At 43.5% G+C, this 15,957-nt stretch overlaps 1 protein-coding gene across 1 annotated transcript in view; it reads right to left on the bottom strand.

Moving 5' to 3' along the window:
* Window positions 1-18: 18 nt before the first annotated feature.
* Window positions 19-15,957, bottom strand: part of cubn (cubilin (intrinsic factor-cobalamin receptor)) — a 31,712-nt gene continuing 15,773 nt past the window's right edge. The window contains exons 34-67 of the mRNA XM_029528835.1: window positions 15,841-15,954; window positions 15,558-15,686; window positions 15,336-15,468; window positions 14,865-15,070; window positions 14,425-14,606; window positions 14,020-14,212; window positions 13,458-13,655; window positions 13,212-13,358; window positions 12,593-12,783; window positions 12,128-12,296; window positions 11,621-11,795; window positions 11,261-11,439; window positions 10,929-11,138; window positions 10,559-10,699; window positions 9,921-10,105; window positions 9,093-9,264; window positions 8,574-8,777; window positions 7,858-8,007; window positions 7,595-7,716; window positions 7,179-7,404; window positions 6,321-6,508; window positions 5,969-6,125; window positions 5,644-5,793; window positions 5,334-5,519; window positions 4,973-5,102; window positions 4,320-4,537; window positions 3,993-4,192; window positions 3,656-3,818; window positions 3,119-3,327; window positions 2,368-2,512; window positions 2,017-2,198; window positions 1,621-1,786; window positions 761-996; window positions 19-237 (exon numbers count right to left, since the gene is read on the bottom strand). Coding sequence (XP_029384695.1) covers window positions 130-237; window positions 761-996; window positions 1,621-1,786; window positions 2,017-2,198; window positions 2,368-2,512; window positions 3,119-3,327; window positions 3,656-3,818; window positions 3,993-4,192; window positions 4,320-4,537; window positions 4,973-5,102; window positions 5,334-5,519; window positions 5,644-5,793; window positions 5,969-6,125; window positions 6,321-6,508; window positions 7,179-7,404; window positions 7,595-7,716; window positions 7,858-8,007; window positions 8,574-8,777; window positions 9,093-9,264; window positions 9,921-10,105; window positions 10,559-10,699; window positions 10,929-11,138; window positions 11,261-11,439; window positions 11,621-11,795; window positions 12,128-12,296; window positions 12,593-12,783; window positions 13,212-13,358; window positions 13,458-13,655; window positions 14,020-14,212; window positions 14,425-14,606; window positions 14,865-15,070; window positions 15,336-15,468; window positions 15,558-15,686; window positions 15,841-15,954 — 5,864 coding nt within the window. The 3' untranslated portion in view covers window positions 19-129. The remainder of the gene's footprint in view (window positions 238-760; window positions 997-1,620; window positions 1,787-2,016; window positions 2,199-2,367; window positions 2,513-3,118; window positions 3,328-3,655; window positions 3,819-3,992; window positions 4,193-4,319; window positions 4,538-4,972; window positions 5,103-5,333; window positions 5,520-5,643; window positions 5,794-5,968; window positions 6,126-6,320; window positions 6,509-7,178; window positions 7,405-7,594; window positions 7,717-7,857; window positions 8,008-8,573; window positions 8,778-9,092; window positions 9,265-9,920; window positions 10,106-10,558; window positions 10,700-10,928; window positions 11,139-11,260; window positions 11,440-11,620; window positions 11,796-12,127; window positions 12,297-12,592; window positions 12,784-13,211; window positions 13,359-13,457; window positions 13,656-14,019; window positions 14,213-14,424; window positions 14,607-14,864; window positions 15,071-15,335; window positions 15,469-15,557; window positions 15,687-15,840; window positions 15,955-15,957) is intronic.

Raw genomic sequence — 15,957 nt, 5'->3', positions numbered from 1 at the left:
ATATTATACTTCTTGAATCATGAATTTATTACAACAATACATATTTATTTAATATTTACATTGAATGCGTTTAAAAAAAATACCTAATAGCCATGATAGGTAAATTAGTTAGCGTGTGTGTGCATTCTCTCAGCTGCTCCAGGTGAGTCTGAACCCTGAGGGCAGGGAGGCGTACTGGGCTTGGAAAACGACGTAAACGTGATGGGAGGTGGCCGTGAATGGAGCAATGTTGGTTTCCTGAGGATAAAAAAAATCAGAGAGGAAAAAAGATTCAGCTGCAGAGTCACTGTATGCAGCACACTGTATCTCAAATATATCACACCAATACTCTCTAACAGTCAGGAGCGTGTTAGAAATACTACATGAATAGGTCATTTTTTGGCAGATGCACACACTACATCAGAGAAGTATTTTCTGCTTCAAGTCAAGCCTCACAAAGCATATTCTCATCATATTAACATATTTAATAGGAAGATTTATGTCAGGCTACTACTGACCCACTGTCATTAGGGTACTGTGTGTTAAATGGCTGTACTTACCACATCTTTCCATATTAAAGTTACCTAAATTAAAGCCAGGCTGAGGCTTTAATGCAGTGCCTATTACCGCAATAGGAAGAGTAGTATGCTGCCAACAGACTCATAATATCCTGTGCGTCGGTCTCGCTCACTGTGGTAGCAGCTTCTTACAAGTCTCAAATGCCTCAACATGAGCAGCTACACTACAGCTGAAGAAGTGACTGCCCTGGCAGGTTACGTACCGCTCCACAGTAGGGTCCAACAGGCCGCGAGGAGGTGTCTGGGCCGTCATACAGCTTCAGGAAGTTGTTCTGGCAATCTCCAGGATCATCAATACTGATCTGAGCAAATGTGACGGTCACCACACGACCTCTGGGCGCCATAATGCCCCATTCACAGTGCGTGTTGTTGGGATAAGTGCTCGGGAAGTCGGGACTTGCAAATGAGCCGTGGTCTCCGTACAGCGTGCCGCCACAATCTAGCACACAAACATGTGGCACAAAGATGCTTCAGCCAAAGGATTCATTTGGTAAGAAAACAGGAAGACATAAGCCAACCCCAAAGCTTTGCAGTGTTCCTCTTCTCTGTTCTACAATCGCACGGACACAACTCACACATTTTAAGTTCTGGTTGTCAAAACATAGAGGCAAAGTCAGCGTTAGTGTTAAGGGGTCTACTGGACATGCTCAAGGACCTGGGGAATCATAGAGTTCAAGTGATATTAGCGGGCTGGTGTCTTCAGATTTAGATGTAGATGCATAGATAAAATACATTTACAGTATAATGATAAACTTGTGGTTTTTGGAATTCAAAACATGTCTGCTGTAGCAAGTATTGGTGCCTTAGCGTATCGTGGGAAAAGCAATCCTTAAAAGCAGTTTTCTGACATCAGGAGTTGTCTCCAGAAAGATTTAGATAACTAACTAATGCACAGAAAAACCTAAAGAAATGGGAAATTTTCTAACTGAGAGACAATAAACTGTGAAAGATGATGTGGTTTAACCCAGATTTAGCAACTTCTAATGGAATAGGCATGAACATTAAGGAACCTGAAACGTCAGCTAAATGGATGGATGGTTTGTATAATGAGATCAGCTCTGACCGTGAGGGGAGGACGTCCACGTGGCCTCAAAGCCGTCTCTGGCGTGGGAGAAGTCACTCTTGAAGCGGAGGTAGAGCTGGTTGGATTTAGGGAAGATGGGATTCGGCAGCGTGCTGCCACAAAGCTGGATTATGAGTGGTGAGCTTCCTGTGCTGCCATTACGGATCTGACAGAAAAGGCCAGGAGTTGTGATTTACTGAGCCGCCAACACGCCACAGAGAGGTCACAGATCACGCACCTTTTTTCTTAATATTACTGATAATTTTAAGTAACATGTTTAATCGGGTGACCATGCTGTTGAGTTGATGAAATATAAAGCGAGGAAACGACATACGAGTTAAACGATGAGTATTGTCAGTAATGTGGTTGTCTCTGCCAGTGTGCTGGCTTTTTTACCTCCAAGTAGTCAAATTGACATTGGGAGTGGCTTTCCAGGTCAAACCCGTCAAAGAAGAAGGAGATGGAGTTGTTCTGTGGGGCTCTCAGTATTATGGTGCAGTCGATGTTGTTGGGGTAGGTGTCGGGCCAGCCTGGACTCCTCAGGTAGCCGAACTCCTGATCGTAGGTTCGGCTGCAGCCTGGAAACACCAACCACCACAGTCAGAGCACTCCGCCAAGCCTTTCAACGTACTGATTTACTCAATTTAATAATGAAAGTACAACATCATTTTATTATAGTTCTCCTCCATTAAGGGGGACGTTTTTGTTTCTGCTTGTCGTCTCGGCCCAGATTTAGTAATAACATACCAGCAATCTGATAAGTAAAGCTCAGGCCATTTCCTTGCATGAAGGTGTCAGATCTGAAGTACATGAGCATCGTTCTGCCATAGCTGTAGAAGTCTGGTGGGTGAACATCTGATGCACAGAACCTGTGGGACTGCCCATAGTCTCCCTGGAAACAGAGGAACCACAGGAGGATGTGATTCTGGCATCAAACCACCATGAAATCTGTCTGTTGACTGAAAACTTCAGGGGCGGAATCCTGTGAGCAAACTTTAGAAACAGCATTTCATGTCCATGTCATGGCATATTCGCATGGCACTCAACAATTCTGGAAATTTGACCTTTGACCTCAGCTACTGTGGCACAACTGAGCTAACTCTGACACAGTTGGGCTGGAAAATCTAAAAGGATAAAATGAAGCTATGACATTTTGCATCCAGAAGGTCGAAGGTCATCCCCTCTGTGACATCATGCTCTGCTAAACATTTCTGGCCATTACTTCAGTCAAGAAGGGAAAATTGAGACCATATTTCCAAACCAGCAGAGGCACAGATCCATGAGGCCCTAATTATTTCTCCGGTTCTTTTAATCTGTAGAAATGAAAAATAACACACATGGAAATCCCATTCCTAACTGTAAAACATGCCAACACTTGATCTAGAAGCTCTGCAAAAACAGAACAGCGGTTTTCAGTGACGTTTAAAAACCACTGGCCATTGTCAATTTTACTGCCTATGACACAGCACTTTCTGGTCTGGTCCCTGTCTGAGCTCACCACAGGCCAGTCCCCCATCTCCAGGTAGTTTGCGGAGCAGCTCTGGCTTGGTTGGAGCGCAAAGGTCTGAACTGACACTTTGACGTTTTCCTGGGCTGGGGCGTCCAGGATCCAGCGGCAGGCGGTGGAGGGGGGATAGGCGTTGGGGAAGTAGGGTGAGGTCAGGGTTTGGGCGGTGGTTGTCGCATTCAGAGTCCCTCCACAAACCACTGAGAGGAGACAGGCACAGAAGGTTTCAAAATGCAAAAAGCTAAATAAATCATAGTAGTTTCTAGTTATATAAAATAGAAAAGAAGTTACTATCTGCACTATTGTATTTTATCATATTAATGCTTTTGCATCGATGAGTTTGTGACATTAGATGCTATTAGCATCATTATTATGGGACTTCCACTTTTTGTCGTGGGTTTCTTATGTTTGAAGTAGAGATAATATTCTGGTGTATTTAGGTTAGTGTAACAAACACAGGTCAATTATCGGTTGAAAGTTTTTTGTTTCATGCGATGTAAAGCCATGTTTCTGCAGCAGAGGACTCACATGGCAAAGCTCTGTATGTGGCATTGAAGCCTCGTCGCTGTACTGAGCCGTCAGTGACAAAGTGAATGGTCAGGAAGTTTCCACTTGATACGAAATAAGATGGGATGGAGTTTCCACAGAATGTCCCGACCAGGAGGAAGTTAGTGTTGTCACCATCATACACCTGATGGAGAAGCAGAGAATAACACACCATTGTTTTAGTGTGCAGTTAGAACATAAAGTAATTCAAAAGGCTAACAACTATCGTTGGCATAATTTCTTACAACAGCATGACAAAGCACGTATGACTCAACTAAGAGTGAAGTAAATAAAATTCCATCGACTGAAGAGTCATTACTTTAATGGAGTCATAACGGCACGTAGATGAGCTCTCCAGGTCAAAGGACTCAAAGGTTAGGTTGATAACCCTGTTGACTGGCATCTCAATGGTCCAGAGACAGTCCAAATTGGGCTCATAACGCCCATCCAGGTTTGGATCTGGAGAGCCAAACATTCCCATGGGCATGGACAGGTAGCCTCCACATCCCTGTTCTGGACCTGCAGGCGGTTCAGACACAAATGTTTAAAATGAATTCAAGCCTGACGCAGGCGCCAGGCATGAAGTACACGGATGGAGAAAACTACTCCGTCCTAAATGGCCCCACAAACACAGTAACAGACGTACCAAGTGTCTCGGTGTAGGTGGCTCTCCAGCCAATGCCGTTCAAAGAGGAATCTGTCCTGAAGACGATGAACAGCTGATTGGTGGATGAGCGCAGGTTCGGCGGGAGCACAGCACCGCAGAATTTCCCAAGCAAGGGAGACAAGGTGTCCGGTCCATCATAAACTGCCACGTAGTCATAGCGACAGGAAGAAGACGCCTCCAGGTGGAAGGTGTTAAACCTGTGGAGAGAGAAAAAGGAAACATCACAACTGCAGATTATTGGACGGAGTCAGGACAACCACCAGCCTAAGACCAATGGGGACCAATAAAGGTCTGACTACACAAGAACATTTTCAGAAATGTTCACAGCAATATTTAAAATGAAATATTTTTCAAATTGAATATTGTTATTATTTATCATCTCTCAAGTTCTTATCCACCAAGACTAGACTGTCTGTCTGTCTGACAGATTTTCAGCATGTTCCTGTTTCTTTCCTTACATGACTCTCATTCATTGATAGGAGGGCAGTCTGGTGTTCATCTTGACCTCTAAGGGGAAAATAGCATGTGACTAAAAGGAATGAGTAGCTGCTCTTGCTCCATAACTGAGAAGATATGTCATGAATTTACCTTCAGTTTGTGTGTGTGGAATTAATGAAGTTGTCCGTCTTTACCTGAGATCCAACACCCTGTCTGTGCGGGCCATGATGTGATAGGTACAGTTGATGTTGTGGTGATAGTTGGTCATGGAGAGCCCTGGACTGCTCACTGACCCCATAGTGCTGTTGAAAAAACCGCCACATGCTGTGTACACACACACACACACACACACACACACACACACACACACACACACACACACACACACACAGAGTCACTGGTGTTGGCATTAACAGTTGAACTGACCAACCTGTCTGAACTTTTAGCTTTTATCTTTAGTTTTGGCATTCTCCCTTTTTTTTTTTTTTTTTTAAACATCTGGCCTACTTTGGCACATTTTGAATGCAGCAATTATTTCATTGCTCTGTTACTTACGGATGGCCCTATATTCTGCCAGGAAGCCAGTGTCTTCTATCGAAAAGTCTGAGTAGAAATGGAGCAGCATTGGACCAAAGGTGGAGAAGGTTCCTGGGACATTGCTGCCACACAAAGTGGCCACAATTGTGTCAGTGGCACCCAGGTTGTAGATCTTCAGCCCATCAAATCTACAGCTAGAATGCGCTGAGCAACAGAGACACACCACACACTCAGCATCAGTTATTTATCAATGAAAACTGTAGGCTTATTGTCCAAAAGGGTAACAGGATGATCTTTATGATAATTAAACCAGATGTGAAACACTTACCTTCTACTTGGAAGACCTGAAAGGTGACTACAATGACTGTCTTCTCTCCAGCATCAATGGTGTAGTTACAGTTGGCGTTATTGGGATACTCAGCTGGATAATTTGGAGAAACCACACGACCGCTGGGAGCTGTGAAGTTTGCGCCACAACCTGATGAACAGACATCAGAATTTTGCTACCTGCTGGGCCTCAACCTGAGTTGTGTTTTATAAAATGGACCTTTGTTCAGTAACAGCCATTCCGAAAAAACACAAGAACTTTGATTTCCTCTATCGATCAAAATTGGGTGCATCATAATCTCAGCATGAAGCTGTCTGCATCTCACTCGTTCTGAAGGAGGCTAAGAAACCGCTGCCCGTTGCTCCAGTGGACTGGAATCTGCTGGTGATGACGTTATATGGAGCGACGACGGGAGGTGGAGGCGCTGAGCCACAGCCTGTTGACAGCAGAGCCTCATCGTTTTGGTTCCGACCTGACCACACCTATAAGAAATTACATACTCCATTAAAGCACATATAACATACCACCTACAAAATCTATAAGCATCTGCCTCTAAAACGGAAAATACCAATGAAAGAACTCATAATGTAAAACTTTTAATATTGTTCAGATAAAACACAATAGTCCACCTATTAGTTTGATTAACCAGATGTTTTTCTGTGGCTCAGTGCTGGTACCTTGACATAACTGCTCTGACAGCTCCCTGTGCTGTCTGGAATCTGGAAATTGCTGTTGTAGCTTATCTCCAGGTGGTTTCCTTCATGTGCAATGACCTGCCAGGAACACTCCACGTTGGCTGGGAAGTTCTGGGGATAGTTGGGAGACTTGAATGTTCCAGTGTCAGCATGGATCACCCCTCCACAGCCTGATGAGGAAAAAAAAACAAAACACATAAGAACACATATAAAGTTGGACTGAATGATGTTTCTGAGGGACTGCAGGTCACCCGGAGAGAAGTGAATAGTGTGAACTGTTTGGAGCTACACTGTCTTGGTGTAATAACCAGTGTGAGATTATTGCATCACTTGATGGAATTGGACTGTTACTGCAGGGGAGTGAGCTGGATGCACTGGCAGCTTAGTCATGTGGCAAAAAAAGCTGAATCTGGTCTTTTTCCACTGCTCCGCTCAATGATGTGAAACACACTAAACACACTAAAATGACCTGTTCCAACCACATGAATCATGTGGGGGTGAAATTCACAATAGTATATCTATTCCATTGGTCCAGGCCCCAGTAATCACAAATAAAAGCTGATTTGGACTGGACCTGACAGTGCTCCAAACCACAAACCCACATGTTGGAAATAATCCCAGATTTCATGGGAGTTCATGTTTAATGTATGACTGTAGCCTTTCGCTGTGTGCACCCTGTCTCAGTAATAAAGTGCTAGGTCTTTCTGAAGAAGGCTTGTGTCCAAAACTTGAAAATAAACACTAGATGAAAAAATTCAATATTGATGAAAGCGAGGATTTTACACTGAGTGGTTAGGGTTAGGTTTAGGTGTGTGCCAGACACGGCCAGTGTAAACACACCTGAGGAATCAGTAGTCCAGGTAGCTAGAAAGCCTCCTCTGGACACGCTGTGATCGGCCAGGAAGACAACAGCAAGCTTATTGGATCCTGACTGGATGGTTCCTGGGGAGGTGGTCCCACAGTACTGACCAATAATAGGCGAGCCAGGGGACCCTCCATTGAAGATAGTGAGAGAGTCCCAGCCACATGTGGAGTGGAGCTCCAGGTTGAAGTAGGCGAAGGTTAGCTGTAGCACAGAGGAAATTTGTCAAACTACAGCGCAGATAGAATCGCATCAATACACACAGTGAGCTGTGAATTTATTGTATATGATTATATAAAAATAAATTGGTGGCATTACTACATTTGTGCTGGGTGCATATGCAGGCTGCAAATTGTTGGACACATAAAGTTGCTGGAGGAAAGAGAGGACTCACACTGATGGTGTGACCTTCTGGAGCCTCGAGCAGCCAAGCACAGCGACTGGGGCTGGGGTAGCTGTTGGGGTAGTTAGGACTGGATAACACCCCTTCCTCACCTGTCTGAAAGCCTCCGCACTCTGTATGGAGACAATAATCCGTATGAGGACTAGTGTAGGGAACGTTAGGGATTTCTAGATCAGACAAACGCTAATCTTATAATTAAATGTACTCCATAACAGTGTGAAAAAAAAAAAACAAACTTTCAGTTCCTGACTCACCAGAGAACAAGTACTTTGCCTTGAAGCCCAGGTCTCCTTGAGAGCTGTCAGTCTGGAACTGAACCCAGAGCTCAGGGGTGAAGACCACAATGGGAATTGTGGGAGTGGTCTGCCCACAGAATGTGGCCAACAGTTCTCCATCAAAGTCGCCTGACGGGGGTGATAGAAAGATTAAGTGTATTAAGATTTAAAAATATAAATAACACATCCATTCATGTTTTTCCTAAACCAGCTGCCAGTCAAACCTGTTCACAATCGTCATCACCATGGGAACCAGATTTAACCCTAGAGGACGCAGAATGCACCAAGATTGCTGATGTCATTCAGTACCATTATTGCATTAGTCATACTTAGTTCAGGGTATCATAGCATCAAAAATCCTGCGTTACCATGTTCTGTGGGACGATACAATTATCATGAGGTTGGTGGGAGAGGAAAAAAAAGATAGTTGTGTATTTTTCCATTTTGCTAAAGGGACTTTTTTTAAATCCCAGACTTAGGTTTGGCTGTTGTTGTTGTTATTGTTGTTGTTTTTTTTTTATTTTCAGGCACATCAGAGGTATATTTTTCTATTTGTGGGTAATAAAGGTGCGCTTTGAATGTATGTGTGATAGTGATCCAGTTTCTCTGTTGGGGTCTCTTATTTTTTTTTTCCCAAGTTTAGATTTTCTGACTATAGGAGGCCAGCAGCAGGGCAATCTGCATGTGGAGCTCACCTAAGCGGAACTGGAGGTAGTCTGAGCGACAGGTCTGGTGGTTCTGCAGGTGCAGGTCCTCTATCAGGACCACAATAGAGGAGTTGATGTGCTGGGGGTTCTGGATCAGCCACTCGCAGTTCAGGTTGTTGCTGTAGTTGGACACCAGGTATCCAGGAGAGGTGAAGTTCCCGCCCAGTGGGTTGTTCAGCACTCCACCACACTCTGAAGTGTAATTAGAGCACAGACAGAGTTAAACAATATCATAACAAACACAACTCCTGGCAATACGCCTTTCATTATTACAGATTACAATTCAACAACACACTCTACATACTTCACACACGACACATGACAGAATAACAGATTTCTTTGTAATAGTTATCACAAACATGAGTGATTTTTTTATGATAAATTTACTCACATGTTTACGCTCTACTTAAATTTAGCTTATGGATAGATGTCGATGAATTTTCACTTTTAATCATGATACATTTTTTTGCATAGTAAACAGTGGTTCAGTTTTAGTTAGTTTCTGACCTGCAGGCTCCTCAGAGGAGTAAGAAGCTGTGAAGCCACCGTTGGACACCGAGGCGTCAGTATTGAAGACAATGGTCATAGTGTTGCCAGAGGAGTGCACCTGAGTTCCTGCTGGTACGGTGCCACAGAAGCGCTGTAGGCGAGGGGCGTTGGAGGCCAGCCCATTCAGTACCTGGAAACACAGGGGAACACACATACTGGGTCTGCAGCAAGGCAGGAACGCTTCCTCAGTGAGGGTAAGAACAAAACCTTTGGATTTGCTCTTTAATGGCTAAAAGATACAGACTTCTCCTAGGCTGGTTAGGATTAAGTCCTCTATGAGGATTTATGCATCTATTGCCTGACAAACAGCTTCAAAGTCTGCTGTTAGTGCTGTACTAACCTGTCCTTAGCGTATCAGCCTTATTGTCTCATACAGCCTACACTGTTAACTAAGTGTACATTTTTCCATTCAAGCAAAATAGTTGAAATTTCATTCTTTTCTGGATTTTATAAATTATAAATATATTACTGCTGGAACTAATTTGTAATCTTAAATTTGTGAAATCTAGAAACAAATGCATTATGTGAAGAAAACTTTGTTGTTGAGATCATCACTCGATAAGAACAACAGCCTAAAAGGAACTAAATATTCTTACTTTGTGTTTTCATGTTGGGTTTTCTTCTGACTTTTGTGTCAGCTTGTGATTCTGGGTTGCATTAACTTTATGTATATTTGAAAAAGCAGATTATAAAAAAAAAAAACCCAAAAAACGACTCAATTGCAAATGAGGAGCCAAACTCGAAAAAAGTAAAGTGCCGAAACATTAGGAACCCAAAGGGACTCACATCGAGGTAGTCATAATAACAGACGGTACCGGATCCTTCCAGCCGCAGGTCATTAATGGTGAGAGTGACCCGTCGGCCTTCCGGCACCACCAGCATCCAGCGACACACCCGGCTGTGTGGGTACAGGTTGGGGTAGTTGGGAGAGGAGATGGTTCCTGAGGGAGCGTTCAACTCTCCTCCACAGGCTGCAGGCAGAGGAGAGCTCAGTGTTTTCCAAGGCACTTTAAGTTATTTTTGTAACAAGCATTAATTAACCCTTTTTGATTGGGACGAATGTAGAGATCACTCACTTCTTTAGTCCATATAATGTCCAGAATAGCTAAATTCTCATGATTTTAATTTGAAATAGACCCCAGCAAATCATTACAAATTACACATTCTTCACATATCATGCTGCAGTAGATGCTAATGTGTCATAGAAATGGATCCCACATATTTCATTTTGTCACTAAGATGAATGCTCTTGGAGAGAAAATGGAAAACGAAGGAAACCGTCTAGTAAGAATTCAGCCCTTTGTCATCACCATCTATGGCGATGAAAATTAAGCATCCCTTTGTATGTTTACATGTAAAAATTCTGTGAAGCTGATGCAGTTTGTTCAAATGCGACAATTCTAATTTTTTAAACATTGTTATACCTTCAACACTGGATTCAAACGATAGGCTGAAGCCAGCTGCATTTCCACTGTTGTCACTGACAAATCTGATGTAGGCGAAACTGTCAGATGTGTCTACGGGAGCTGGAAGGTTCCCGCCACAGTGTTGGCCCAGTAAGCGTCCTGCACACACAGTGAAACTGTTAGATTGTGCATGTTTGGTGCTCATGTCCTGTCATGTCAGCATGAAGAAGTGTGGCTTTCACCTCAGTCCTCTCATGCAGCAACAAAAATATACACAGGGGAAATAATGTACAGTTTGCCTGTTACGCTACTTGCTTAAAGGTTTTAAACTTTTGCTGGTGTATTTTTATCATTCAGTAATTGTTAGAGCTGATTCTCGCTCTCTCACCTGAGGCATTGTACTCTCTGATCTCCACATAGTCAGCAGAGCAACCTTGACTGCTCTGCAAGCTGAAGTTCCCAAAGCTGAGGGTGAGATAGTGTCCTGTGGGGGCTTCCAGGTACCACTCGCAGTTGGACCCGTCGGGATAATTGGATCCAGGGAATCCGGGGCTCTTGATCGTACCGCTTTGAGCTCTGTATGTGCCACCGCATATTGCTGTGAGGGTGGAACAGAATAAAGGCTGTTAGGGTTTCACATTAGAACTGGATCTATTACCAAAAGTTCAGATTTGGAAAACCCCTCTGAGATTGTGTGTGTGGTGACTGTAACTTAGTTACCTGTGGAGTATTTTGCCTTGAATCCTTTGTGTGTAACGCTTGTGTCTGTGCGAAACCTGAGAAGCATTGTGGACCCTGTTGAAAGCTGGGTAGACGGGTGGGTATTGCCACAGAGCCGGGAAATTAAGTCATCGTTCAATGATGAGCCATCACGTATCTCCAAGTAGTCATATGCACATCTGAGAAATGCATGAATGATGATCAGAACAGATTATCCCAAATTCCCTGCTAGAGGCTAACATAAAATCTATTTATGAACTTCTCACTAAAGGAAACCTTTCACTAAAGGAAACCTTTGGTGAGAGGTCATAAATTCAGAAGTAACTAAACAACTTCCTATAAAGAATAAAGAAATAGTACCCTGTGTTTGGCTCAATGTAAAATTCACCCTCAAAGTCAATCTGGACAGCTTCTCCATTGGGCACAGAGATGACCCAGATACAGTCAATGTTCTGAGGGTAGTTCTGAGGATAGTTTGGTGATGTGATGTAACCTGGAGGATCGTCATGATTCAGCTCAATGAAGCCTCCACACGCTGCAGAAGGAGAGAAGGTTCAGAGGTTTGTCCTCAATGGTAAATCAAAAGCCTGTTAGTTGAATCAAAGGGAAGTAATGAGCTGGCAACAGAAGGGTGATGTTTCCTCCTGCTGGACATAAATGTTTACTGCACTACAGACATCATTATCACACTGGAGCTAGAGACAGAGAGCTGTAACATCAGCATGTCCACATTTTCTTTCAACCCCATCGACTGCAACTAGCAACCATGCCAATAATAATATTATTATAATTTCTGGATCACTTGATGACATCATGTGACACTGCAGATCACGCACCCGCCATGTGAAAAAAGAGCAACAGCTGTACCTTGACTGTGGGCCTCGAAGGTCAACTTAAAGCCGGTGGCCTCATTACTAGCATCAGAGAAAAAGCGAATAAAGAGGTGGTTGTCGGTAGTCTGAAGGATCGACGGGGGACTTGCACCACAGAGGCGTCCCCCCAGTAAAGGAGCCGAAGCGTCCGGACCATTCCTAACCTGCGGAGAAAGCAGCCAGTCAATTATGAGTATATTAAACATTGCTGAATTTCACAACAGAACCAGTCCTGTCAGGTTTCACTCTTGATGTTACAAATGCGAACTATATATGTGTCTTGCAGATCCTTCTATGAGGAAGTGGCAGTTTAACCAAAGCCCTACAGCTATAAAAGCAACTGGACAACTTGTAACCTGGAGGCTACTGTACAAAACCAAACTTTCATTTGTGGCAGTATAAGGCTCTTTTTGAACTTTTCATTAGTTTAATATACAGACATTGGGATGGATTTGTTTACCTCGATGTAGTCTCCCGTACTGCATGCAGTTCCATAGCCTTGAACCTGGAAGGGGCTCTGGAAGGTGACAGACACCCTGTATCCAGGCGTCACCATCACATGCCAGCGGCAGTCTAGATGAGGCAGGTAGTTCTGGGGGTAGTGAGGACTGCTCATCACTCCCCGGTCTACATGTAGAAGACCACCACAGCCTAAATGGGCAGAGAAATATCATAGTTATTATTGTTCATGATTATGTCATTATTGTTATTTTCATTGTTGAATACATGGAAGAAAATGAATGGGAACAATTCTTATCTAGCATTGAATTTCAAATAAGTGAAAAAATAAATAAATAGTGAAATACAGAATGTCTTCTCCAGATAAATTAAAGCTATTTAACCTCATTAGTTTAATCTGATCAAAAGATTTGGTAAAAACTGAATTTTTGTTCTCTGTGAGTCTCTGTGAGACCAGTAATTTCCTGAAGCTCTCAAGACATCCCCCTGGGTAGACTCCATGAGGGAGATGCACTTTATAAATTGTTCTTGTCTGATTAAAGGTGTTGGTCATCAGAGGAAAATTCTTTCTGGTGTGTCTGAATAGGGAGAGGAGTGACCGTGCGCCCCTGATGTATGACCTCTGGAGTAGGAGGCATTGAAGCCTCGGCCACTGACGCTGCTGTCTGAGGAGAAGTGGATGTACATGGAGTCTCCTGTGGAGTGAAGGGGGCCTGGAGGATCCCGACCACACACACTGGCCAACACCGGGGATATACTTGTATCACCTGAGAACACACGAATGCAAAAAGGTGGTGATTGATTGAGTATGGAGGTTCCAACAGATTAACAGTAGGTCCGCTCAGGTTCAACTCTTCAACTCTCACCATCTCTGATGACAAGGCTGTCGAAGAAGCAGGTGGGGTAGTCCTCCATGTCCAGATACAAGATGTTGAACTCAACAGTGGAGTCTGGAGAACGTATCAACCAGGTACACTCCTGGTTATGTTGGTAGCTTTCAGGCCAGCCAGGAGAATAAAGGAATCCAGGAGTCTCCCCTGTTATCAGCATCCCACCGCATGAACCTGGAAAAACAGCACATACCCATAGCGAAGCAAAAAACAAAAACAAAACAGGGTCACATAAATACTAATAGTCCTATTTGCCAGACAATGAGCTCCCACCAGGAAATGTTTTGGATTGATTACTTCTTTCACAAGTAACACTTCCTCAATTTCAGATGTGCTGCAGTTTATTAACAACCCTATATTCTGTTTCAAGTGTTATTTGAATGTAAATGAATACAAACATTATTTTTCCTTGCTGTTCGACCTTGTAGATTTTCAATTACTTGCACACCTACTTTACTACTTTAACAGTGGATATAGTAGTATATACAGTAGCATTAAGTATGCCTATAGATAAAATGGTCCAAAGGGCCAAACTGACCGGGTGTGATGGTAGGTGGTGGTCCAGAGTCCTGGACAGCGGTCCACTCCACGAGGAAGCCTCGCCCTCCTTGCGATGTATCTGACTGGAACTGCAGGGTGAGTGTGTTGCCAGAGCTCCTTATGGGAGAAGGCAGGCCCAGACCGCAGAACGTCCCGATGGGATAGGCGTGAACATTATCGCCATCAAATATCTGGAAAGAACCAAAAGTGGAGGACAGAGGAGACAATGTAGCATCTTATCCAATATCAAGGAACAGCTGGCTGTCCTCTGCTTTACACATCCTGTACAGCAACAACTCTCACAGTGAGGTTCAAATCTTATTTTGCAACTGATCTGATGCATCTGGATCCATTGTAGAGAGGCTGTGACTGTGAGAGTGTAAATCCACAAGGACAGTCTTACCTTGAGTTTGTCGTAGTAGCAGTCATACAGGTCCTCAATGTCCATGTCTAAGAAGCGAATCTGGATGAAGCTATCCGTATTCACAGTTATGGTCCAGCGGTAAAGGGCATTAGCAGGGTACGTTCTGGGATACAGTGGGGAGGCTATCTGACCAAACTCTCCTATCAAGTCATTACCGTACACTGAGGAAACAGGGAGGAAGTCACAAGTTAGATTTCTACTTCTCTCTTTTAGTTTTCTTCCTTTAGCTGTTTATTTACATGCTTGTAGCTGAATAATAGATATAAACAGATATATTTAAGTGACATGTTTACAAAATTAACTCACAATTTGAATGCACATGTCTGAATAGGCTCAACATACACGTCCACATATAAAGTGATTTAATGCTTTATTTCTTGTTAACATGTATTTTCCTGTATATAATCTGAAACACTCACAGTGTGAGAAGGTGGCTCGGAATCCTTCCCCACTAAGTGATACGTCTGAGATGAACTTGACCCACAAGATGTGAGCGGTTACTGATGTGTAGTTGGATGGAAGAGAGTTTCCACAGAAGCGACCGACCAGAGGCCCAGTGGAGTTTCCCTCTCTGATTTCCACGTAGTCGTTTTGACAGTTGAAGTCTCCCTGCAGGTGGAAGACACTGAACAAAACCAGAGACAGTTACTGGCATTCGGTATTGAACAATATACATTAAAACATCAGACATTAATCCGGGAGATAAAGTATCAGACCATTATTTTCCAAATCTGTAAGTGAAATATCAGGTGATATATTCTGGATTTCGGAAGCCTCGATATGTGAGAGGGGAGTGATATATATATCTATGATGAGATAATAGTGGCAAACAATATTAGCTTGCACTCGCAGTGTAATATGCCACATTGTTGATTATATTTCTGACTAACATAAAGGAGAGCTGCAGGCGGTTTCCTGGTGAGCTCCTGATGGTCCACACACACTCCACATTAGGCGGGTAAGCATCTGGATAGTTGGGACTGTTGAATGCTCCGCTTTCCATCACCATATCTCCACCACAGCCTGGGCAGAAGAGGTGAAAGCAATGAGGGCAGGATGATTTGAATTTCATGACACATCTGTGAGTTCTGGTGCGTGCTAGTGTGTCTCACTGGAGGTGGACGCTGAGTAGGTGGCTCTGAATCCTTTTTTGGCGACAGAGTGGTCCGAGACAAAGTTAACTACCAAAGAGTTACTGAAGGACGTCACTGGATGAGGGACTTCAGTTCCACAGTAGCGCCCTGACAAAAATGCACATTACATTTGAATCAAAATCTCAGACTCCACTTGAATTCACTAATTGAACAAGGTGACTTGCGAGATTAAACCAAAATCAAATGCACAAACCCATAAATCACACACACACAAACACATGAGCACACACAGGAAAATCACCTATAGAAGGTGCCTGGGTGTTATCTCCATCCAGAATTTCCACAGCATCATGGGAGCAGTTGGAGTTGATCTTCTCTAACTCAAAGTCAGTGAAAGACAGGGTCACATGGTTGACTG

This window comes from Echeneis naucrates, chromosome 20 (assembly GCF_900963305.1).
Source record: "Echeneis naucrates chromosome 20, fEcheNa1.1, whole genome shotgun sequence".
Taxonomy (NCBI): domain Eukaryota; kingdom Metazoa; phylum Chordata; class Actinopteri; order Carangiformes; family Echeneidae; genus Echeneis; species Echeneis naucrates.
The sequence above is the reverse complement of the archived record's forward strand: the minus strand, read 5'-3'. Positions and strand labels throughout refer to the sequence as shown.